At 45.7% G+C, this 26,351-nt stretch overlaps 1 protein-coding gene across 2 annotated transcripts in view; it reads right to left on the reverse strand.

The window, feature by feature from the left end:
• nrp1a (neuropilin 1a) overlaps positions 1-20,191 on the reverse strand; it is a 49,629-nt gene extending 29,438 nt beyond the window's left edge. Inside the window, exons 1-3 of one of the 2 annotated variants that reach the window (XM_028970818.1) lie at positions 19,539-20,191; positions 18,114-18,288; positions 1,100-1,281 (exon numbers count right to left, since the gene is read on the reverse strand). In XM_028970818.1, coding sequence (XP_028826651.1) covers positions 1,100-1,281; positions 18,114-18,288; positions 19,539-19,605 — 424 coding nt within the window. In that variant the 5' untranslated portion in view covers positions 19,606-20,191. The remainder of the gene's footprint in view (positions 1-1,099; positions 1,282-18,113; positions 18,289-19,538) is intronic. The other variant, XM_028970819.1, reaches the window with a different exon arrangement.
• Between the last annotated feature and the right edge of the window lie 6,160 nt (positions 20,192-26,351).

Raw genomic sequence — 26,351 nt, forward strand, 5'->3', positions numbered from 1 at the left:
AAATGTGCGGCACACCTTCACACCTCTCAGCACTAAGCATCTGAGAGTAATAATTAGATTCTCGTGTGATGCCATACACACACAATGAGCCAATATTCTCCCGCTAAATGTTGCTCTGGCTGTATGATTATGTGCTCTACTCTTGCAGTATTGTCCGTCTGTGTTGCTTTTGTTTAGACCTTGGCGGCGACCGTCATTTGCTTGGCTTTTCCCAGTTGTCACCGGGCACACTCCCAGAACGGACACTAATCAAGGGAGGAGTGCGGAGTCACGCACCCGGCGCTGAGCCACCCATCCTGCAGCTTCATCACAAGCTGGCTCCCCTTCCGGTCATATCATGGTGCCACTCGGGTATTAAACTGCCACCGATCTTTAGGGATGTGCCGTGTGTGGACGGGTCGAAACAAGCCCTCACAATTGCATCATCTCAAGGGGACAGAGTATTTAGTGGAGGTGAAAAGTGTGTGTGTGCTTTGTAAATGTTGGGTGGTATCTGTTTGAGGTTCACAAGGAATATAAAAGAGGTGGTTGACATTCACACACATGCACACACACACACACACACACACACACACACACAGAGGACCATCCATCTTGTGTCAGGGTCAGAGTGAGGAGTGCCAGGGATCACGGCAGAGTTAATTAAAGTGAAGCCAGTCTGAAGCACCTGTCTGGGGATCCTCTAACTAAATTTACTCTCCCTTCCTCCCTCCTTCCCTTTCTCTCTCTCTCTCACTCTCTCTCTTTCCTCATTCCTGCGGCCCACAAACAAAGGAAGTGGGATGTAAGAACAGGAAATTTCTCTTCATTGTTGTGTTGTCTCCAGATAAGACAGACATTCCCTGTGTTTGAGTGTGTGTGAACACGATTCGTGAACGTGTTTCATTTGGACACATGTACTTTGGAGGAAGGAACCCTGAAGGCTTCCTGATTTGATCAAATTGGCTTGTGTTCGGAGACTCCAGTTGAAGTAATGAGGTCCCCCAGACACCAAAGAGGCAAGAAAGTATCTCCTTCACTCATTCTTGACCATAAATGACCCGCTCTCCCTGTTTTCTCTGGTCCTTACTTCATTTAAAAGCACAAAAGACACACAAACCTGTCTTGAAGACCTCGTAGCGTATGGAGAAGCCAGCCCCGTGGGTCTCGTAGTCAGACACAAATTTGATGAAGAGCTGGTTGCCGCTGGAGACCACAGGCGAGGGGGCAATCTTGCCACAGTATTTCCCCACCAGCTGCCCGCTCTCGTCCACCCCATCTCGGACCTCCACATAGTCATATCTGTAAGTGTTCAGAGAATTTTAATATGCTGCTATTAATAACTTAACAAGGCAGCTCTGTTTTCTTGCCTGGTTTACCAATAAATAGAAACATTAAACAGAAATTAGGTATACAGCACCAAAAGTTTTGCTATGGATAAATTTATTTTCATGAGAATTTAGATGACATTTACTTTCCTACAGACAACAACAGTATAGATATGAATAGTAAAAAATATCAAATATATGTAATTTTTAATTAACTTTTTGACATACATTGACATAGATGAAAATGTTCAATAAAACGTATTGTCTTGTACATTTTGCTTCAAAAATCATATAATAGTATTGGTGTCAGGACTCGGACATTTGGAGGGGCTCTGGTCCTGCATTCCGGTCTGGAGTTTGTGCATCTGTGTGTTCCTGATTTCCTGTCTCTAGGATAAATGGACCTTGTTTCCAAAATGCTGCTGCCTGGTCATTGTATGTATTCCCTAGTCCACGTCCACGTCTACATACCATATATTGTTAGTAAACCTCGTCTTGTGAAGTCGAGCAATTTCATCCTTTTTCCATGCCATGTGACCAGCGCCATGACAATTGGTTAACCTTTGACAGATTTTTTCACAGAAACTGCAATTTTTGAGGAATAACTTTAGGAGATGAATCATATCCATTTAGGTTTTCACATTTTTCAGGCAGGGACCAGTGTGTGCTCAGTGGCACCTCAGTAGCACCTTGGCGGTTCGGGATTCGAACTGGCAATCTTCTGATTATGGGGCCGCTCCCTTAACCGCTAGGCCACCACTGCCCCCCAGTACACACACACACACACACACACACACACACACATACACACACACACACACACACACACACACACACACACAAACACAAACTCAGACAGAGCATTTCAGCCTCAGACTGAGTTTCTTCCCTGTGGCTAATACACTGCAACTGTGCAACTGACTAATTAACTGATGTGGGGATTTGGAGCAGGAGCAGGAACAGCACAGATGCACACAAAGACACACCAAAACCAAAACTGCACAACAATCTAGTGTAGGCTATCTTCTTTCATCCATTTGAGTACACGTGTTTTTCCCTGCCAGAAGATGCAATAAATAGCAGTGGGGTCTATGCATTGATCAGCAGCACAGATTCAGAGTGCAAACAAAATATACTAGTCTATATTCATATCTATGACATATTTCTGTTTGTGTGTTTGCTACTGTGTGTGGTAGGGTGTCTGGTACAGTGAGTGGCGTGGTCTCTGGTTTCCATGACACTTAATCACCACGATGCCGATTTCCAACAAGATGAACAGAGGAGAGTCGCACTGGGGCATTGTCTAATGTATTCCTGCTCACACACACACAGTTCCCTGTGTGTCTGCCTCGCTCTCATCCCTCACTTCTCCAGTGTACTCATCTACCTACTTCTCCTGCAGTCTGGTCTCGTTTAAAGAGTGCAACCAGCCACGCTGCCTGCTCTTAATTTCGAAATGTTCCCGTACTGAAATTAGTGTCAAAGCAATCAGCTACGACCATGATATCATGCCGTTTTTAACTGCAGGCCACCGCTTCACTGGCTGTTTGGACATGTGGTGCTGAAAGCTGTCAGTGAGCGACCATTCCCATCAGCAGGTTCCTGTGCTCCCATCTAAATGTTAATGGTTTGCTCCTGCCAGTACAAAAAAAGAGCAATTTGAGCAAAGTGTAAAGCATTAATGAAGGCAGAACCATATACTGGTTTCTGAGGGTCGTTAAGATGAGCCTGTGTGTGTGAACATGAGAATGTGAGTGCAGCTCTGAAACTGGCAGCCCCGAGGAGGGGTGTAATGTAGGCCTGACTTCATTACATCTCACCCAGAGAAGAGAAGGGACTTACAAACACACACACACACACACACACACCTTCACATATCCACTTCAAGCACAGAATACTCACACTCATTCTCCACAACAGAAAACATGCTGTTATCGCAATACGCGTTCACACAAATATTAATCCAAGATACACTTCCCGTTTTCACCAACAATACACACACGCATATCCCATTCTCCTGTAATCACACGAACACACACATCCCTAATGATATGCGTTCAGATAAGATCCCTGTACACACAAATGTGTTTCGCATCGACAATTCCTCCGCATGTTTTTGCTTTGTCTGCATTTCTGCTCTTTTTCTTCTTCTCCTTTTTTCATTCCTTGCCCTCTTCCTCTCATTACCAGCTGAGGAAACAGACAGAGTTTCCCAAAGAAACCCCTGTCCCTCGCACTCACTTTATCAGCAAGACAGAACTGCGATAAAGTGATTGTGTGCTTAGCACACTACATTTAACACAGGAATTCTGCGTACTTTCCCATAACGTGTAAAAGTGACAAGAACCTCATACAAATATACCAGAAAGACGATATGCCTGTGAATTATTTGAGGACGTTTGCATTCGATTGATGGTAATATCAATGATGCAATGACGATAATGGTTTTATATTAAACCACTATTAGCGCCAAATGGTTATTTAAACTGGCATCCTGACAGATTTACCCTGATCACAGCTCCGTAAATATCATCTTGATTTTATTACGTTGCTCACTGTTGTAATGCCATGTCAGGTTGCAGCCTACATGAGCGTACAGCTGGATCACTGACGGCTGTAAATATAGCTGTAAATAATAGGGATGTAACACTATATTGATGTAGCTAAAAACAGGTCCTCTGTTCTGTATACAATCTGTTACAATCTCTACATTATTTATTACTATAGACAGCTTTTCGTGCTTATTTAGTGACTTGCTATGTGTGTCCTTTGAAGCAGTCTCCTGTCTTGTTAAGAATGCAGGACAGACCATATGAGAAAAAGGTGGAAGGCAGAGGTGAATTCTTTTAAATCACCAGAGGAAAATGTACACAGTCATTACAAAAAGCAAGCTGCCCAAAACTGGCTGTTCGCTGTAGAGAAATGTGTAGTTGCATTTCACACACCGTGCCACGCAGACGGCCACTTACAGCAATCACGTTCAATAATCCTGACACAAGTGACAGAACAGGGCTCGAGTAAACCCCTCTCTCAGCTCTCTACAACAATCCCAGCAGCAATTACAAGTCATAGTGCCATTTTCAGGTCTTGAGCCTCATTTTTTTCCCATAATGTTCCGGCCTAGTTCTCATAAACACTGGACTGGTCATAAACAATGGCATTTAATATGCTATAATACCAGGCCGGACTGTGGACCTGATATTGTGGTTGCGCATGGTACTTCACAGTCATGGTGGGTGTTGCTGGCTTTCACAATCCGTCCACAGCCACCCTGCAAATCTATCCAGGGATTCTGCTCTGTGTGCCACTTTTCTGTTTGTGCCAAATCGAGTTTCTCTCTCAGCTGCGCTCTGCATTGCTGCTGTCGAGCCAAAGCGCCCCACTAGGTTCTGGGAGAACGTGCTCTGTCAGCTGCAGGCCCATCCACTCACGGCTCGAGATGGAGAACATCAATCACCGGTGTCTCAGCGCTCTCTTCGCCCAATTTCTTTCCCTTTCTCCACTCACCTTACTGTTTGTACCTCAGCCTTTTTCCTCCCCACAAGCTATTTGCCAAAACCTGCCAGGCATTTTTTTTAAATTGATGCCGGGATGCATGCTGGGGAAGAGTTGAGCCAGGGTGGACACAAAAAAGCAAACTCTTTGGGAGGGGAAGAACATTTAGGAAAATGTGAACAAGTAACCATCGCATTCCTTCTCTGGCGGTCTTATCAGTCACTCTGGTCACGTTTAAGCGGTGCGCAGTGTAGAGTTTCTCCAAGTGTAAGTCACAGCGAGATATCTCTCCTTATAGGAGCCTCAAGTGGCCTCATTCTCACTCTCCAACAAAGCTACACACTTGAAAAACACGTCTGCCGGCACATAAAACCTCCATCTTCAGAAGTCCTGTTTATAGTGTTTTAACTCAGCATCATCTGACTGCACTCAGGGAAGGCCCCATAAAAGCAGCGCAGCATGGAGGATAAGATGCAGATGATTTGACGGAGTGAGGAAAAGGGGGAGAAGCGGCTGGGGGCTAACGACACTGTCGAAGTGAAAGAGCGGCACATAACTCACCACCTCCCACGTCTCCACAAATCACCCTGCTACGCGTGCACACAGACGCATACCTGTCACTTTCCTGAAACACACACGGCGCGTCACACGGCCTAAAGCTCTCCAGGCGGACGGCTATTATCGCCTCTGCAGGCCTGGCTCTCAGCGCGCCCTCCACGCCTCTCATCTGGACGCCATTAAGACTCTATTAGCATTGGGCCGCTTTATGGCCTGCGGGGCTGCGGGGCTGCGGGGCTGCGGCGCGCTTGTTTTAATCCGCTCCCACAAGCACCTGCAGGGGTCCGGCTCAGCACGAGAGCCCTGGGACGAGTGGAGCTCATTATCGGAGCCTGCAGAGGGAGCCCGTTTGTGGATTCCCCTCCACCTCCAAAATGGACGCTCATTTGCCCATCAATCTGTCCGGTCTCGCTGATGGCCCTATTGTTTAAATTTAAAGCCCCCTGAAGGAGAAATTTAACGTCTTTCGTTGATCCACCTCACTTTTTCAGACAATATTGTATAGCCAAGACTTTTAATCACACTTTCTCCCTCTGTGTGTGTGTTTGTGTGCATGTACCCACATCCCTCAGGCTTCCCAGACAATTTTCCTCCTTCCCTAAAACGCACATGCTTTCTAAGACAAAGAATGAGAGAGACAGAGTGAGGTGTTCACTTGTACAGAAAGGATCGAAGAGTGTGGAATAAATGTAATTTTCTGAGACCTTCAGTCAGAGATGGGAGATAGCAGTGTCACACTGACCCACACACCTCAGCAGACCAACGTCACAGCAGATCAGTCTACGTATTAAATCCAGATTCCTCTCATTTTCAGTAGGAGGTGGTGTGTTCCTGCCACATTAGGGTATGTCGTGTCAGTGTTTAGGGGTTAAACAAACCTCGGGCACAGAAACTAAAACACAAGCTTTAGGGCGGCTACAGGAGGCTCAAGGGAGCCAAACAGGAAGTGTCCCATTGTCGACAATCAGAAACGGCAAACATTTACTTCTAGCATCAGGGCCAAAACTCAGCGACATTGGGCCACTCAGGGGGCTGAAAAGTTTCCTGCAGAAAACAGAGACGAAAGGATTCTTCAATGGGTGCTCTCTTTTCATGTCTTCCCCACCCCTCGCTGCCCACATCTCCTCCCTGGGCATGTGACATTCATTAGCCTGAACGTCTGTGATAGTCGTTTATGCCTGCAGGCTATGCTCAGTGAGCGCCTCTGAGTCGGGCGATTGGTAAGGCAGCCCGTAATGCTCCAGAAACTGCAGGAACTCCATTGCATTTCTCCAAAATGTTCATTAATGATGTAAAAATTCCAGCCTTGCTGTATGTATCTCTCTAAATATGTCCATCTGCTGGTCAGTCAGTATGTCTACTGACACATGGAGAAAGTTGCGTACTAACACAGAAGTGGAATTGGAGACGAAAAAAAATGATAAAAAAACAGATATTAAGCTTCTAAGCCTACTAGTTTCCCAGAATAATCTTTTAATAGCGAGCATGCATTTAATCATGACATTTCATGGTAAACAGCAGCCTTTTTAATATCCTGCTGTTCCACCATATCCCTAATTTTCATCCCACTAACCAGCCGCACCCAGGAAACACCCCGGAAAGATAAACTGTGCAGATTTTTATCTAAGGCCCCTCCAACTGGCCCCTCCAACTGGCCAGTGTCGTTCGGCTCCACTGATTGGCACCAAGAACGAGGGGTTGATGTGGGCAGTGCACACATATGCGCACGCCTGTGTGTTCGAGGAACAGGGTGGAGACGCTAGCTGTGGTCCTCGTGATGCGTACGGCACCCTGCCCTAAAGACACAGTTGGAAGGAAGCTGCCTCCCGGATCACTCTTTCTAATCTCGTATTTTTAGAGCCGAAGCGATTATTGTGCCGGTGCTGTGTGGACGCTGCCGCTGTGTGCTTGAGTCACTGATGATCAGCAGAGATGGATTTAACATGACTCCGACCATTAGCTTCTCTAATTAAGTGCAGAAAGACAGACATGCAGATTCCAGCAATTGAATTAATGAACTGGAGCAGTTGGGCTCTGTTATGGCATCACTTTCTCAGGCAATCACAATAACTCTTCTTTTGAAATGGAGCTACAGATCAAGACAAAGAAAGAGGCAGTTGCCTCCAGGCAGTTTCTCCACCCTAACCATACCTCGTCTTATGCCACTACAGTAACACAGAGGTAACAAATCCTTCTGTACCACTGCCCAAAGCCAGGGCTTACGTGTTTCGGGTGACTCATAACCTGAAGAATGATCAGCGGGCACCACCTTACATCCCAGGGCTACGGAAAGCCACTGGCAACAACAGACAAAAAAAGAGCACACATGCAGTGGTAGCATTTCTGTCTTTCAGTCAGAAAAAAAGAGGGCTAAATGATAATCTCACTGGGTAACATGATACACTGGATGTGGAACAATATGTTACTGAGGCCAATTAAAACGTACTGACCTCATTTTATCAAGCCTCAACAAAGACCAACTCAGTTAAGTTTAAATTTCTTTAAATCCCCAATACTTGAACCTGCACAAGTGGAGTTTCTTAAGGCACAATGGTGCAACATCTCTCATTTATTAATGAGACACAACTACTCAGTGTGATAGTGATAGTTAGTGCATGATAATAAATTGGGTCTGAATTTGTGTATACAAAGACTTGTTTCTGTCACATATATTTGGAGATTCACTGAGCAAAAAACAGGTCTGGGGACGCACGTGCGAACAACACAGGATGTGGAGGGGACTGAGGAGGATTCAGAGAGGCTGGACGTGGGTGCATGTAGAGAGACAGCAGGTGCCGGGAGAGGGAGCGCTGGGGCGAGATGCAGGCCAGAGTTCGGCTCTGTGGCGGGAGGTCGGGCACACGGCAACAGAGGAGAGAAGTTGTAAGTAAAGACGGCGGGCTGTATAATCGTCAGGATAACATTCAGTTTTACAGAATCATACAAGGTGTAACCAAAGAAAAGTCAAGGTTCAGGCATTCATTAAGAAAAGCAGTCACGAAAGTAAAAAAAGCTAACAGTAAGCGAGCAGCATCCAAGATGGCCACTCGTGTGTTATGTATGGGACATGGACCCCATCCTCGTCTGCTTTAGGGTGGTATCCCCTCAAGCGTCTGCGCACCTCCTATGGGCCCGGTGGTGGGGTGGCACCATGAAAAACATGTTAAACTGAACAAGAACATAATTGTTGCCAATTTTCATAATGGAACTCATCTTTCACACACGTCCACAGCTTTTGCTTTCGATTCCCATGTCTATCAGATTGAAGTGAAGGAAGTAAAGACTAGCAACACTGTCTAGGAAAACTCAACTGGTTTTGAATAATACATTGAGTTTCTACTCTGGAGAGAGAAGATCACAGATTAATTAGAACACGCCCCTCTGGCACAATAGATACACACATTACCTGAATAAGTCACATGAAACGCCACCAATGAATTCACATTTGCAGATGTGTGCTCCAAACAGAAGGGAAAAAATTGTCTGTTTTCTCAAAATATTTCCCACCCCACACTACCCCAGCAAGGCAGTATGGATGACATTCATCTATGCTGGAGTAAGATCTAATATCAGAGCAAACGTCTGAAACATCTTCGTAACACCACTGTGCCATTATAACACAACACCCTGCAGCCACATTCCAGCAGGAAATAACACAATGGGGCAAAACTGGCAAGAGGAAAGAGAGAATCATTCACAGTGAGAGGTGGCAATTGGAAAAGAAAGAAGGAGAGAGGAAATAAAAAAAGAGATGGGGGGGTGGGCTGCAATCAAGTAAGGGACAAGAGAAACAGGTCATGATATTGTCTTCATCGAGCGAGCCCATTTTGGTGCCATTACCAGGGAGAATAGCTTCCATTTGTCCCACCCTGACATGAGAGCAGAAGGGGTCCAGAATGGCGGTGGTGGTGCCAGTGACGTCAGCCTGTCAGCTTGGGACTCAGCAGACAGGGACCAAAACCTGAGCTGATTGCACGACATTGTTAGAACAATGAGAAGCCAAGTAGACAGCATGGCAGAAGTCCCAATGCATTGTGGGGTTTTGGGGCGGGTTTTTCTTTTTCCTGAGGCAGAAAAAGCCAGGCTTCCGCTACAATAACATTTCACTCTTCCCTCAAGCACTCTTGAGTAGGGGGGTGGGGCACATGGTCCTATTTTGCATCCCTTCCTAGACATGCTCATGTCAGAACTAATGATGATGATATCTGAATGTCTGCAAAGAGAAGGGGAGAGGCATCTATGAGGCATGAGATGGGCCATTTGTCAACATGTCATTAAAAGAAAATGTTGTTTAATTGGTTATTGGGGTAGTGGTGGCCTAGCAGCTAAGAAAACAGACCGGTAATTGGAAGGTTGCCAGTTTGAATCCCAAACTGCCAAGGTGCCACTGAGGTGCCACTAAGCAAAGTACGGGTGATGGGTTAAAAGCAGAGGACACATTTCGTTCTGTGCACCATGTGCTGTGCTGTGTTTCACAATGCCAATTCCTACACTTTCACTTTATTGGTATTCTATGTAATCAATATTGTAATTTCATTAAAAATCCATTAACAAATCAGATTTGTTGATGGAGATATATGTAAAATAATATCTAAATATAATAAGGAGAGCACTTTGGAATAAAATGGTTGTAATGATTGTTATTCACTGAGGAAGTAGGGCTCAGCAAGATTTAAAAGAGTGAAGCAGAGACCCTTGGAGTCGGCATTTTTGTGACCCACTGAACTCAGCGGGGGATTCAACTTAGATGACAGTACTGAACTCTTATTTATGTGACAAGGCATCGAGATAAATATGGAGGCTGGAGAGGAATAACAAGAAAAAAAAATACAATTAGACAGCGCATGACCTTAAGTTCCATTACTTTACTTCTAAACCTTGCATGCTTCCATTGAGTAATGAAGTGTATCTGTGTGTGTTGGGGATGGGGAGGTCACTCAGAGGTAAAGTCAATGGGTGGCATGAGAGGGAGAGAGAGAGACCTACAGAAGCATGGGGGAGACACGCGAGAGTCATGGGCTAATGAATGACAACATGAAAGCCGCTGCAGGAGGTATGTGTATAAGGTCAGAGCAAGTGTGTGTGTGTGTGTGTGTGTGTGTGTGTGTGTGTGTGTGTGTGTGTGTGTGTGTGTGTGTGTAGGTTTGTTCCCCGATTGGTCTATCTGGCTCCATGCTGGCGCTCCGTGGCCGTTGCGAGAATCAGCATGGGTTAGGGTCGTAACTACGCTGGGACTTATTCAATTAAGAAGCTCCTGCTCCATCCAGTCCCTCCTGTCCTCCTTCTACTCTTGTGTCCCCTTATCCTCTAAGACTGAAGGGTCACCACAGGAGGTGTGTTTGTGTGTGTGCATGAGCCTGAAGGGTGAATCAAAAGCCCGGACTTTAATGACTCTGACCAGGTCAGTTTTACAGTCGACTGCCTGACGTCTCCAGGCACACACACGGAGTGAGCCCAGAGAAAAAGAAAGAAAGAAGGAACATATTCAGTCTGCTGTGCCTGAACGTGCCCATGCCAGCCTCTCTGTAACTGCCCCTCCCTACTGCTCCGCCCTTCCTGTAAGGGATCGTGAGCTCTCAAGGTCTTTTCCCCTCCTGACCTGATGGTGACATGAAAAAGAAACAGGATCTGGAGTTCTTGGACACACAAAGAAAACAGATGCATGCTGGGAAGAGCAGGTGCCACGCAATACATCTCTTCCGTAGCAACTGGTGAGTCCTGGCCCGAGAGAAGCAGAGGGAGAGCGATGGAGGGAGGGTGGGGTTGCTGGCGTGGCCGTGGACTCATCAAAGTGCTGATGCCTGCCAGCACTGCCAAGTTTTTGGAGGGCGAAGCGACCTCCTCATTCATAAATACACTGAGATGTGCGTGCACACACACACACACACACACACACACATTGCCAACTCACAGAGATTGTCACTGCTGGTGACTGCCCACCCACTCAGCCACAAGCACACCAACATGCATCTGCCACATACACACTCACACAAACACACACTAATTCACAGCATGCTATGATGTAGTGATCAAACAGAGCTTCCTATGCTCTCATTGCTTCTTGGGTGTGTGTGTGTGTGTGTGTGTGTGTGTGGGATTGGTGTACACCCCTACATCTCCCGCGGTGCCTGACTTTACTTTGTTGTGCCCATCTTTGTTAAGCATCGCAACCGGAGAGTAATAGAATGAAAGAAAGGATGAAGAAGAAAGCGAAACAAAGTGTGAAGGGTGTGAAGAGGCTCAGACTCCGTCAGAGAGGCCTACGCCACCATCCATCACTGTCCCCTTTCTGCTGCCAGCCCTCAGTGAGGTGACAAAAAGCAAGAGGCACAGCGAGAGTGAGGGGAGGAAGTGGAGTCCTACAGCAAACATGGTGCCTGCTCGTCCCCCTCAGCAGCCTGTTTACCCAGAGAAAGTAAATCATTACCAAACACACACACCCACACACACTCACACGCACATAACTAACAAACACACACCATTTATGTATGGATGTACGTATTTTAAATGTATTCTACGTAAATGTACATATTTAACACCTTTTAAGACAAAAACGTGTTATGTCTTAAAAACCAAAGTTAATATTTTGTTGTGTCTTTTGTAAATGTGGTGATAGTAGCTTAGTAGACCACAAAGTCACAGGTTCAAGTCCAACTGACTACCATTGTGTCCCTGAGTGTCTCCAGGGGAACTGTCCCTGTAACTACTGTTTGTAAGTCACTCTGGATAAGGGTGTCTGATAAATGCTATAAATAAGTGTGTGTCTTAGTGTGGTACACAGAATTGTCTCTGCCTTTACAGCACACCGACAAACACACAAATAAACACACACCACCAGCACACAGAGAGTGTCACTGCTTGGCCAAAAAGATCATGGAAACAAATACATGTGTGCATCATTCATTCATATTCCTCGCAAAACACATATTCACTGCTAACGTAGACACACACACTCACCCACACACAGATCCAGACCGATGTGTGTTGTTTCTGTTTGCAATTGAAGCCAATCACAAGCTGGCACAGGGACACACTACAGCTTCAATGAGCTAAAAAAAATCACATAAAATTTCTCCTTTATTCTGTTCCTGGTTCTTTATTTCTATTATTTTTCCCTGAATACCATTGGAAACAGATCCCCACAGAGCAGGGAGTAAAAAACAATAAAAACTGTGTGCCCACATGAAAACCTGTTGCTAATAAAGTTATTATACAGGCCTCTCCACTGCTCCCACAACTCGTAATTAATTTACTAAGCCCGGGCGCCTTGGCTTTTTACTTCTTTTTACTGGGAACAGTTACAGATCCACATTTCAGATAAGAAGTCTTCCATCTCATGCAGTCATCAGCTCGTTTTAGGAACGGTTCTGCGGGTCCTTTTTAGGGTGGTAGGAGAATAGTGGGTAACACACTGGCCTATGAACCAGAAGACCCGGGTTCAAACCACACCTACTACCACCAGGGGGACTGCTCCTGTAACTACTGATTGTAGGTTTCTCTGGATAAGGGCATCTGATAAATGCCGTAAAATGTAAAATTTTTCAGAACACCGAAGAGGTCCAGAGCAGCCACTGTCTCAGATCCCAGGAATAAATTAATGTCCCTTTCCTGGCTCACCACATGAGCCCGTCTTTTTTCCCTTTTTCACAAACCAAAAACAAGGTAAGGCTGAAAACAGGACACTGTGTGTGTGTGTGTGTGTGTGTGTGTGTGTGTGTGTGTGTGTGTGTTGTGCCTGAGCAGGGAGATACATGAATCAAACAAGTGACAGGAACAGTGGGGAGGACTCCAGATGTCACCAGGAGAAAGCTTTTCAATCAGCCTGCCCTTCCAACACACAGCCAAGGTGAACTCATACACACACACACACACACTTATACACACAGCACTTTAATCCTTCTCATTAGCCAAATGACTTTCCTACCCTCAACCCTTAGTGTCACATGAGAGGTAAAGGGAGGGAAGGAGAGAACGAGCCTTATTTTATTCCTCTAATCTCGTTTTATGTTCTGCTAATTAGCCACTCATTGATTTATGCGGAGGACGCACTTCATTTGCAGAGATTGTTGTTTTCGTTGGAATTGTTACTGCAACATTTTGCCCGCTCCGCCATGACTTTGGCAGCGCGCGTGCACTTCCTGTTCATAAAGCATTTTTAATTGAGCCACAGAGGGTAGAGGAGGGCCTGAAGAATAGCGGGCATGGACAGGGAGAGAGAAAGACATTATTATTCACTCTCAGACACACAATACACACACAGAGAGACACTCAACACACACACAAGCCTGCCAGCAAGGCGCTACAGGCATCTCTGATTATGTGGCCTCATGTTCTGGTGTAACCCTCTCCGAATGAGCAAGAGAAAGAGAGAAAGAGAGAGAGAGAGAGAGAGAGAGAGAGAGTCTCACCTCCGTGCTTTTACAGCAGACACAGAAGAAGGCAGCCAGAACAAATCGGATTCAGAACGGTGGATGTGGTAGTGGATGTGGGGAAAACCGCACGGGTTCGCCACAGCATCGCTCACAGGGGTGCCAGGCGGCTACACTTTAATGAACTGTTTTCTTTTGCCTCCAATCTAATTTTCCCGGGGAGGGGGGGCTTTGGCAGTGTGCGGCATAATGGCTTTACACTGAGGTCCTGTCGAGAAAGCAGGTGCAGCGCAGTTCTCCAGAGAACTGAGTTACAACACACAGACACACACAAAAGCCCAGTTTTGGTTGGGAACGGCAGCAGAACGGAGGAGATCCTCTGTGTGCCAGCTGTGCCACGCAGGCCTGGTACTATATGGAGATGAAGATGGCATAGGGTATAACTTTTTTTATACAAGCATACACATGCTTCAACCAAGTTGCTGGTGTTCTGATGCAAGCAGAATACCTTCTCTGAGGAAATCAAGGCGATAAATGTCACAGAATATCACAGAAAATGTTGCTGCCTAGGATGTGGGGGAGCTGGGCCACTAGTGCAAACACAGGAATAGGACAAAGCGTGTCGATTTCCTTCCAGTATTCAATAATAAATGCTACATGTACAAAGCAGCTAAACTTTCATGGCAGCCCTGCTGATAGAGAAAAGGGAGTAAAAGTGCTCCTGATGTCCTCTTTTTCCTCTGTGACAGCCTGACAGAGGGTGTCTCTACACCGTTGTCCCGAGGCGGGCGGAGAGACGTGGTTGCTAAGCCTTCTCATCTGCGGTTCTCCTCGTCCCGAACATGGGACATAGAGGGACGCTAATCTTTCCTGTGGTTGATTCTATAAAGGACTACACTCGCTGGACTTCTCCAGTGGCTTCAGTGAGGACCACATACAACACCAACGCAAACATGGCATTATTTCTGTACTCAGTATAAAAGTTCTAGAAGCACCTAAAATCTGAACATCCGACTGCGTCTACTTCAGAAAGCTGCCTAGCGCCGAAACGTCCTGCCAAAGGGTCCCGTCAAGCCACAGGATACGTATTGTCTCTGAGCTGCAGGGGCGAATGTTTGCTCTCCCCGTGGGGGTGCAGTGCTTTCTGGGACGACCCAGCAGGGGGGTGTTGAGGGCAAGAGCGGATGACGGGCGAGAGCCGCATTTTTAAAGCGAGGGGTTAGCGGCAGCGGAGAGGGTCACTTGCTTCAGAAGACAGGGGCTCTCAGAGAGTTCCACTAAGACCACAAAGGGCTGTTCTTCGCCAAGGCATTCTCTGAATATTTCAACCCACCCCTTCCCCCAACACACACACTCCTGTCCACACACACACAGAACGAGGTGGCTTGTCAAGTTTAGTTTGAGAACACTAGGAAACAAGAATTTCAAAGTTTGCATGGACTGCTCATTACCTGATGTTCTCTCGTTCCACAGATAATGTGATGCCACTGAAAACTTTAAACCTTCTTATCATGACCTTCACATTTAAGTTTGTTCCTATGTTTGTAGATCTAGACAGATAGATCTGTAGATTGTAGATAGAGCTAGAAAGGAGAAAGCCTGAAGCCCATCTTACTCTACTTGTCTTTCTTCGCTCACACATTCATGGTCTTGTAGCTTTTGGACATGATGGGGTGTTGTAGGATGGGTGTCCATCCTACAATAGATGAAAAAATCCACTATTGCGTTTCTCTCTCTCTTTTTAAATTAGTTGGGACAGGGAATCCAAACGCATCAAGGATTTATGCGTCAGTCAGAGGGATAGCGTGGAAGGGTGATCCTGACATAGCACCTGTTGCTCCACCATGGCGTGCCCATCCTGGGAGAGTGCCCTGAATCGGCCTTTTAATGAGGCCTGTCAATCCGGACTGGTTGCCAGCCCCCATTCAGGGCTAACAAAACCATCTTCGTTTCCCCACCAGAGAACTGAGCCCAGCAGAGCTGGCGCTCAAACTAGGTCAGCCCTCCCAAGTGGCTTGGGGAGCTGTGTGTCCATCAGTACCTCTGTGTGGCTTTGCACGGCGAGCCTCCAAGAAGTGCAGCTGCTGTGCGGCAGCTCCTGACAGCTTTATCTGATGAGGGTGATGGGACTTATTTACAGAGGGGGTGGTTCTTGTTTACCTTGCATGAGAAAAGACCCCAGCCTGATCGTTCAGCCTAGCTTTGAGCTCGGACTTCGTCGGAGGGGGCAGCACCTGTAAGCGCTGGCACGAAACCGAGCCCGAAGTCCTTAAAAAGAGCGAGAAAGATAAACACGTCCTGAAAGATCGGCCCTTCAGATCCACTTAGGGCCTTATCTACTGATGGGAGTGCTTTTCTCTTTCTCCCTCTCACCGCCAGACCAAATCGGGCACTTTTAAACAAACAGATGAAACAAGTAGAAGCATGGTCTGACTCTCCCTGCCTGCCGGACGGTTTTGGTTTCGTTGATAATGTCCGTGTTCAGGATCATGTCGAGCATGTGTGCTCCATTTGCAGATAATTCAATTGCGAGTTCTGCTCTGCGGCTTCCTCGCCGTCAGTCCATCTGATAAGGCCGCCATTTAGGCCATTAACAGTTTCCATTATGCACACGAACCTAATGTCTGTCCAGTTTCTCGACAGAAAAAGCAAAGATAAAACGGCCAAAGCAAATAAACTACTCCAGCTTCATGAAATAAGTTAACGTCCCAAGTGAACTGCACGAGCAGTTGCTTTCGGAATCAAGATGACAGTCAATAATCTTACCACTTGAACAATACAAGCTAGAGTTGTGGCTTTTAAAATACTTTAAAAGGAGGTGAAATGCATATCATAAACCCCAACGAAAACCACACAAAACCATCTGAAATACATACGAAATCCCTCAACCACTGCTAGAAGGTTGCCTGGTCCTGCTCTCCCACAAAAAGCAGCCATCGTTCAGGGTGCAGAGAGTTGATTATGTTTCACAGACGTCGCTCCAGGTTAGTTGTTAGTGCACTCTGTAATGTTGTACTTTATAGCCCATGACCACACAAATGGGCAGCATGCTCTCTGGCTCGCCTCCAAACTTAAAATTGCATTTGGCAAGGTAAGATGTGTATAGCGGTATTTTCTTTATAGGCTCTGACAAATGAACTAATCGCCCGGCAAACACATTAACTGGCAATAACGGTTTGGAACAAAGCATTAATGTTGGGCATTAAATCATGGAGTGGCCAAGATAGTTGTACAATATAGTGGTGCGAATTTGCCAGAGCACGATGTCGGCATATTCAACTTTTGGGGGATCTTTTTATGAAGAGCTTTTGTATATACACCCTTCCATAAATTTGGTAAAGAAATAAGCTTGTTTGCTCCTGTCGCCTGTTCTCCCTGTAATCGAGCCAAGTTGCAGGGTTGACATCAAGCAGTTTTGTGGTCAATTACAAGACAAAATCAGCCAAATGAAATAGACAAGTATAATTTTAATTTTTAATTTTACCTAACATTAACAATTAATTCTGGCAAATAATTTAAAATAATAATAACGACATCGATTACATTATAGCACGTAGACTATTTCTAAGTTGTGTAGTATATTATTTTAGTACTAATGCTTTTTTTTCATAATTTTCATAAATTTTTTCATCAATTTAGTGAGTACATACCAAAGAGCAGGAAACTGGCAGACCTGGCAACACAAGGAGCAGGTCTTTTTTGAAAGGACCTCTTTAACAAATGAATTTAATAAAGAACACTTCTTTGCCAGGTTTCGTTAGCAGATCTGCCTGTTTGCTCTGTGCCCGTCTTCCCTCGCTGTAATCTCGCTAAGTAGCGGCAGTGTTTTGAGGGAGAGGGACTTTTATGGGTCCCTGGATGGAGAAACCTGACCCCGGCCCACCGTGACTGGCAGCCGGCGCCCCCGACGTCGGGCTCGTAAATCTCCGACGGCATAAAGGGCCAGATCAATGATGGACGTCGAGATTAAGCCCGTGAGTTCAGCGAACAACAAAGAAGTCCGGGCTCCGACAAGCCTAGCGGGGAAGACCACAGTGGCAGAGCCCCTCCGGCATAAACAATGGAAGCAGACAGCCGGGGTGGAGGCAGCCAGGCAGGCAGAAAGTGCTGGGTGGCGCGCCGGGGCACCGGAGAGGGGCTCACGTTACCCAGAGCGAGTGCGCGGATTACCCAGCACACGCCACGGGTCAAACGCCACGGAACGAGCGGCCGTCGACCCACGGCGGGAAAACAGCGAGAAATGAGTGTGCCGAGTCCGTTTAAAAGAAACACGACCGCGGCGGTAACTGTGTGCGATTATTCGGTGCGCCGCGCTATATTACGCGCCGCCAGGTGGCGCCGCGCACAAGGAAAGCGCAGCGCGGCGCTCGGCGGCGCGACTCACTTGCACTCGCGGTCCTCCAGGTCGAAGTGCGGGTTGAAGTTGATGAGGATCCGCTGGTGGGGTCCCGGCGCCGTGATCACCCACACGCACTTCTGAGACGGGTAGTAGGACTGCGGGTATCCGGGCGAAGTGAGGTAATTTGCGCTGGTTATCCTGATGCTGTCCCCACATTTGTCTACAAAAAGCAAAGACAAAATGCCGTGTTATAAATATAAGAGTTCGAACGGAAAATAAACCGCCTGCAGAAAAAAAACAGAAACTATAAATGAAACTAGAATAAAAGGCTCCTGTGAGACGAAACAAGAGTCGGACTGTTGCACAAACCGAGGCCGCAGTCCGCCTCAGGTCAGCTGGTCAAAACGCAACCAAAGAAAAGTAAAACTCACTCTTTCCAGAAAAAGATGAACTTAGTTAAATATTTATTTGGCTTTTTTTTTAACTCCAGCGTTTCGCCAACTTTTACCTCAGAAGTGGACGGGCGGCGCGCGCGCGGCTAGTTAGAATCGCGCGGGAATATTGAGCTTTATATTCGCATTTTAAGGAGCTTTATATTCGCATTTACAACAATAAATCGACGCGCTTGCTCGTTCCGACGGGGGCATTTTAGCTTCACGCCGTTCTGTTCTTGACAAATTGAAAAACGCGCCTTATGCTAAATAAAATTCGCTCCTTCTCGTGAACTCCAGCTTTCCCTGAGCCAAATTAGCAGGAAACGTGTCATGTATCAATATAGATTTATTTCTTTGTTTTCAAACGCGTAAATTATTATGTAAAAGATTTCCGACCTGGTGAAACTTTTCGAATGAAACCGTATTCATTTAGGCGTGTTTGTACATTTACATTTTACATTTATTGCATTTATCAGACGCCCTTATCCAGAGCGACTTACAATCAGTAGTTACAGGGACAGTCCCCCTGGAGCAACTCAGGGTTAAGTGTCTTGCTCAGGGACACAATGGTAGTAAGTGGGATTTGAACCTGGGTCTTCTTATTCATAGGCGAGTGTGTTACCCACTAGGCTACTACCACCCCTCGTTTGTATTCGTGTTTTCCGGACTTCTAAATGTATACAGGACGTGACCGTGATTTAATGGCGTAAAATAAATGCCAGGGTCCGACCTGGCTGGGGATGAAAATTAAACAGTATATAAAATGAACCTGTTACTAGCCGCACGTTTCTGTCATATAAAAATGATTTCCTGGCCGTACAGGGAGAACCACACTGGGAACGGCAGGGAAACGGATAGCGTGGGGTGGGGGGCGAGTGAATAATTTATCGTTTCTATTTCCATAAAAAACCGGTCGTGTCTTGGGAGTGATTTTAAAGCGTTCACCCGCCTGGGCAGGTGAGACCCCCGCCCAACCCAACCCGCCAAGTGTCCAGAAAAAGGGGGAGAAAACAGCAACAGATCACTTTTCACCCACCGTTCTTTAAAGCCCTGGCGATGACAGCGATTCCCGTAAAGAGGATCAACGCTAATCCACAATGCATCCTTCTTCCCGTGATGTTGTTTTTTATGATAACAAAAAAAAAAAGAAGGAAATAAGACCAAAAACGAAAGGAAACAAAATTCCTTATTTCGGTGTGAGTAAATCCCTTCGCTCGGTCGTGGCTTTGGCGAAAGAAGACGCAAAAATCTAGAGGCAGGGGACAAAAAAGAAGTGTACAGATCTATCTAAGTCTTGTATGGGAAGGACCGCCTGCATCCTCCCGCTCTTCAGCTCCGCGCTCCTCTGGCCCGGTCCAGGCGGGCTCTGCTCTCCGGCGCCGCTCCTGCCATCCCCTCCAGTGCGAGAAGCGGGGCGGCGGTAATAATCCTTCACTGCTGCGTGGGGGGGAGGAAAAAAAGGCAAAGAATGTTGTATGAAAGTGGCCCGCGGTGCGTGATTACCCACGGTCCTCTGCTCAGTCTCACTCTCTGTGACAGGACACGAGCCGCTGACGCGCACATCTGGCGGACGGCATGGCCGCGGCGGCGTCTAAAAGCGCAGGGGATAGTCTGATCCCCCCCTCCTCTTCCTCTTCCTCCTCCTCCCCAGAACCGCGGGCGCTTCTCCTCTTCTGCTCCCTCGTTCACCTCCTCGCTCGCGCGGCCCGGGTCTCGCGGGGGCTTCCTGATTGGTTTGATTACCGACACGCAAAGCCCGGCCCCGCGGAGCTCGCCACGCCCACCACGTTTAAAAGGCGGAGCGCGCGCGCTCACACGCTCGCTCCGGTCACGAGGAGCGCGCCGCGAGAGGAGCTCCGACAAGATCACGCTCGAAACTTTCGTGGAAAGTCAGCCACCGGTTGTGGAGAAGGAGTGTGTCGCAGAGGACGGGGAGAGAAGCACACCCACCTGTCGCGACAAAACACGTTTTTATTCCCGTACGCCGCACACGTAGCGTTTTCAGCGCAGGTCCTCTGAACAATAGAAATATTTTTCGATATTACGCTGGCGTCCTGCTTGTAAACGTCACTTGGTAAAAGTGCCCGTAGTTGCCCTGCACGCGCCTGGCGAAGCCCGATCTTTCGTGCAGAGCCGAAACACGCGACATGCGCGTAAGGTCCGCCTGACGAAAACACACGTGGACCGTCCAGGCAAAATGTTTCTCTGTCTGTATTTCTCTCAAAACAGTTGCCCTTTTTAGCGGCCGAGGCGCGTGCAGTCACTTTAATAATAAATAAAAGCGACAATCCCAAGACCTGTAGGTCCCCGACACGAGAGACACGGGAGGCGACGCCGACCCTCGGACACTAACTCCACTCAGCTCCGAACCCGCACCCACGCCAGCCAGCGGTGAGCCGATCTGCGCTCGCTCGATACCGGGGAGGCAGGGGAGGCGGGCTCGGGTCGCCGACTGGTAGCCTGGGGACCGACCGGGCGACCCTGACAGACAGCCCGCTTCATTCCGCTATACATTTTATAACCGATATTCCAAGCAGGGGGCGATTATTTCTCAGCTGCACACTCCGGCAGAATAGAATTATTATCAATAATCATCATGGCAAGAGACGGTCGTTTGTTAATTTGTAAAGTGGGTGGAGATAAGAGGGTTTTTGGACGGAGCGAACGGACTGTTCTTGTACGTGCCTCCCATGACGCGCGGTCTGCTGTGCTGAGTAACTCGCGCCTCGTGCGTGTGTGTGCGTGTGTGTATCTGTGTGTGTGTCTGTGTGTGTGTGAAATGACAGGCGGGTGATGAATAACTCTGGTCTTCATGGTGAAATTCTGGCCACACGTTGAGTGACGCGTAAAACCGGAGGACCGATCATTTTCGTTTTTTTTTCTTTTTCCTGACTGGAAGGGGTTGCGCTCCGGCCGAAGTGGGGGTTCCTAAACGTTTATGGGGTGCACAGGACACCCAGACGCACACCAGACTCAGCGCCGCGATCCAGACCAGCGCGAGTCAAATAAATAAATAAATAAACAAACAAACACATTTGTTTTCGGCGCGCGGAGCTGGAGAGACACCCCTCCCTCTGTCCTGTAGGTGGTGTTCTAACCGGACAGAAGGAGCAGAACTCCCTCCTGATCTTTTCACAGATACACACTATTGTCCGAATAGGTTTTTTGGAATAGCTGACATGTATAAATGATTTAATCAATATTTTATTAAACACAATCTATGCTTTTCATGGCCTAACATGACAGTAAGGTGCATGTATGAAAATGCTTGGTTCTTATTAGTTGGCAAGGTCCCGAAATGATTATAACAAAGGTCTTATTGGTGATGCAGACAACACAAAACTAAAGGGAATCCCATACACTGTAAAAAGTGAACACTGGCTAAACTAAAAAAAATCTGTCTTACTATTTTAGCATAATGTAAATAAACCATTAGCTGTGACCGATCATCCGATGAGTTTAATATTTTTAGGGTTAGTTTTTACAGTGTATCTGGCAACAAGTCTTGTGCTAGATGTGTAAAACATTGATGGAGGCAGGTTTTAATCACCCATAATGAGGAAGCAGGACATTTGAGAGCTGTCAGTCATCACTATGGGCACCTCCCATTTTAAGCTTTGTTTGTAAGAATATCATTAAAGTATCCTTTGGGTGTCAGAAATAAATGCACAAAATAATTACACACAAAAAAGGCTCAAACACACAGATAAATAGTAAGAAGATTTTTTTTGTTTATTTCAGTAAACATTTGACACTCTGTCCACTACAGCAATTATTTAAGCATGGCCTGATTTCACCCTAATTCTTTTCAGGCAGCTTGGTTTGAAACAAAATCTTGGTCCCACTATCAGGCTGGATTTTTACATCCTTTTTCAAAATTCTATGGAGCAAGAATGTTTTTCTTGTAGAAAAAAAGAGCTAGTGTGTATAGCCCTAAGATGCTAAAATGTAAATAAAATTTGTAGGTTAAAAATATGGTGAACATTTATGTTGAAAAGCATGTGTTAAACTCGTAGCGGAACTGTTTTCATACAGCACAGAGCTTGTTCAATATTGAAAGGTCAGAGACATCCTCACGATTTACATAAATAGATCAAATCGAGAAAGTTTAACAAGGTGCAGACAGGCAGAGTTAAAATCATCCATAATGAGCAAGGCGTGTAATTTCATTATATTTATTTTATTGTGTCAGTGATCTTATAAATAGGAACTTCAACAGTGCTACAGCATTGATACAACATTGAAATGCCAGCTCTCTTTTTCACAGTTCTATCTCATACACTGTTGTTCACTGAGCTGCATTCGCAGGTCGAGCTGCTTACCAGTGACCAGTGTTCTCGGGTGAAAGTGGCCTCCATGGTTAATGATTGTCTCAGTCCATGTGGAAACTTTGATTCCATTTACTGACCTTTGTTTATGTTGAAACAGAGAAAACGCTGATGTAATACTTTGCACTGAACCAAAGTAATTGCTAATCTGACATCCTGCTCATCATTGTACAATCATCTGTGTTAAAGCACATGTACATGTAATGTAAATTAGACAGCTTTATAGTCAGTATGCGTCTGTAGTTGATAATTAAAAACACAAATAGGGTGCTGACATTCATAAAAAAAAACACCCACTACACCACAAACTCCAAATATTCATATTAATCATGACGCACATTTGAGTACATGTGGCATGGCCCCAGTGGAGGGCTACTTGACCAAGCAATTCACCAACACCAAACAATCCTCAGCACCATGGAGTTGTTGCTTTTCCTGAGCTAAGCTTCGACTCATTTCATGAGGAGATGACCATTTGTAATTTCACCCACTTCAGCCAAGCGAAGCCGTGCTGGGCCCCTGCTATCAGCGCAGGGTTAAACAGCTCCGAACCTCTCTTGGATAACAGTCCCGGAACAAAGGCACTGAGTAATTTCAGAAGGCCGATTGGTGCCATATCTAAAATGAGGAAGAGTGTGGCAGGAACAATGGCAGGCCAATTTAGGGGATTTGCTCATCACTATCGGCATTAATCTCAAATACATTCCTGAGGAATAATTAGCCACGCACAAAAGCTGACATTTCTCTCAGAGAGTCGGGACTTGGTCTTTTTCTTCGTTTGCCTCTTCTCCTATTTTACGACCCCAAAACAGATGTTAATTCATTCAGCATGAACTTCAGAATATATTTATCCAGCAGATCCAAGACTAATACATGCAGATGCATTATTGGAAAAGTTGTGTGCCAAAGTCGAAGAAAGTGAGGAAACAGCCAAGCCCTTGGCATTTTTTTCCCAGACTACAGCGCTCTGGTGAAAGTGGTTTCCAGCAATCCAGCAAAACAACTAGAAGACTTATATAATGTGAAATATATAAAAAAAACATTATGAATCATAATTGTTGTTACACGGTGGATACAAACAAAAGACCTCGCATGTACTTGAGGTAAAGGCATATTAAGCAAATCTTCAATGGAAACACTTCCAATTCTGATCAGACAAAGAAGTTGTGGCAGTACAAAGTCAGTTTTCAAACTGCATTTTCTCATTCAGTTAGGACCTGCTGGTAATTATTTCCTCCGCAAACACACACCGCCTCTCTATGTCTGGAACAGACAACTTTGTGTGTGTGTGTGTGTGTGTGTGTACGTGTGTTTGACTTCGCCAGCTTCTCACCACACACCTGATTCAACTAATCAAGTGCCTGATTACACACTCAGAAGTGTGTTCAGGTGTGGCAGACCAGACAAAGGTGCACAGGAGACGTGAAGGGGGTGCAGATCACAGTCTTTTACGTTTGTTCATTTTATCTTAGTGAGGCCCAAATGACCTCAGAAAGATTTCAATTGGGGACATTTTGCTCATTGACAACATTGGTTACGTTTAGTAGTAGAGTTGCACATTTTTTGTGTGTATGTTTTATAAATATATTTATGCATTGTCGTTGGTCTTCATAAAGCATAAAGTGTGTGTATTAGAAAGACTTTTCCTTCAAAAACAAATTGCTTCTCGGTAATTATGGATTGCCACTAGACTAAATTGCGAGATAAAACACCACTTAAAACACAAGTCCTCTGCAGAGACACAGTAAAGTAAGGTGAAGCTAAGTAATTACAAACAAGCCAGGATTGCCAGAAGTCGTGGGTGACATATGGAATGCTAGAGGAGCAGCAGCAGAGTGAGTAATGATTTAGCAGGGCCATTTCCGAATTCAAACAGGGAAAACGACATCAGACATAGAGACAAGATGGAAAGAATATTACAAAAACACACTGCAAAATATGATAATGCATTCATTAGGCAAAGAACGTTTACAGTGACATTTAGTGGAGCGGAGACGGTGGTTGCATTGTCATTCATGAGCAAGCAAGGAAAATATCGAGGCGTTCTCGAGAGAGACAGCTAGAGACAGAACACTTGTGAATTAATAATGAGACAGACGCGTTGCCTTGGTGTGTTTGTGTGTGCTTGAATGTGTACATCTGTGCCGTGATTGTCCCATACACGCTAACACCTCCACTTCGAAAGTCATTTAACTTCTCTCTCTATAGCTTAGCTAAATAGTTCCAGAATTTCAACGGCTGAATCCGATGACTCCATACTTAATTTTCAGTTACCAACCTGTAATGAGTCAGCGATTCATTTTCGGGTAATTTGGGTGACCGAGTTCCTTGGTTACTTTCTGATGAATAAAAGAGGAAGCAGCAAGCAGAAAGTTTCAGAAGTGGAAACATCTGACAAGAAAGTGGATGTTGATGGTATATCGACTTCCTGTTCTGTGCTATGGTATAAACACAGGGCATGTTGCACTTTTTGGGGGGAATAGAGATTTAAGTCACTTATTTAGCTTTCAGAAAGATTACTGTCTCCTGGAAGGGCACATGGTTTGATTTCCAGTCCCCTCTAATGGCCCTGTCCTCAAATGGAATAATGATTGGTAAACTAGCATCAAGTTAAAATAGACGTGTGGGAACAAAAAAATTGAGCAAAGTCCTAAAATTGCAGCAGAAATTTGCCCAGGACACATTGGCCTTCTTCCAAATACTGCTGCTGTTTCTTACATTTCAAGCCACACCAAATCCAATTAATCAGGCCTGGACACCGTTTTCCATCATTCCATAGTTTAACTCTGACATGGATGGGGAAGACATTGGTGGATTGGGGTCAGCATTTTAACTACGAGCTGTCTGCTGCTATACCACCCCATATTTCTCTGCTTCTCTGTGTGTTCTCATATGTTTTTGTCATTACTGGACATTAGCAGTTTGTGCTCTAACATCGTTCCCTAAGCACATCACATTGCTATATCACAAGCTCACTAGTTTCCCTTCCTTGTTCTATTCACTGCAAACCAGGAACACCTCTGTTGATTCGGAGATGCTACGATCCAACCACCTAGCATCACAATATGTTCCTTGTTAAAGTCTGTCAGAACTTTACACCTGTCCACCTGTTTTTTTTTTTTTTACTTTTAATTAAGAATTAAATTGACAGATTTTTTTCAAATAAGCTTGTGTTTAAACAGTATTGTCACGATTGTACCACAATAATTTTTTGTTCATGACTTCTGTCGTCAGAACGACTGGCTCACCAGTTCCGTTTAAATGCAACACATGTTAAGCCACCAGCAGTGCTACCAAAGTTCTGATGCTGCCTCTTTCCATACAGGACCATCCCTGAATCAGGCAGATTGCTCTGTAGTGAGACATTCACTCAGATTGGACAAAAAAGAGCAAGAAAGAACTTATCTCAGAAGAGGCTGAATTGCTGAATTAGTTTGTGTGAAAAGGGAATTGGCAGAAGTAATTGAATGGGAATAGAACTGGCTGATTTCATGCCAAATTAGAATGCGATAAGGTGCTGA

This window comes from Denticeps clupeoides, chromosome 2, assembly GCF_900700375.1.
Source record: "Denticeps clupeoides chromosome 2, fDenClu1.1, whole genome shotgun sequence".
Classification (NCBI taxonomy): domain Eukaryota; kingdom Metazoa; phylum Chordata; class Actinopteri; order Clupeiformes; family Denticipitidae; genus Denticeps; species Denticeps clupeoides.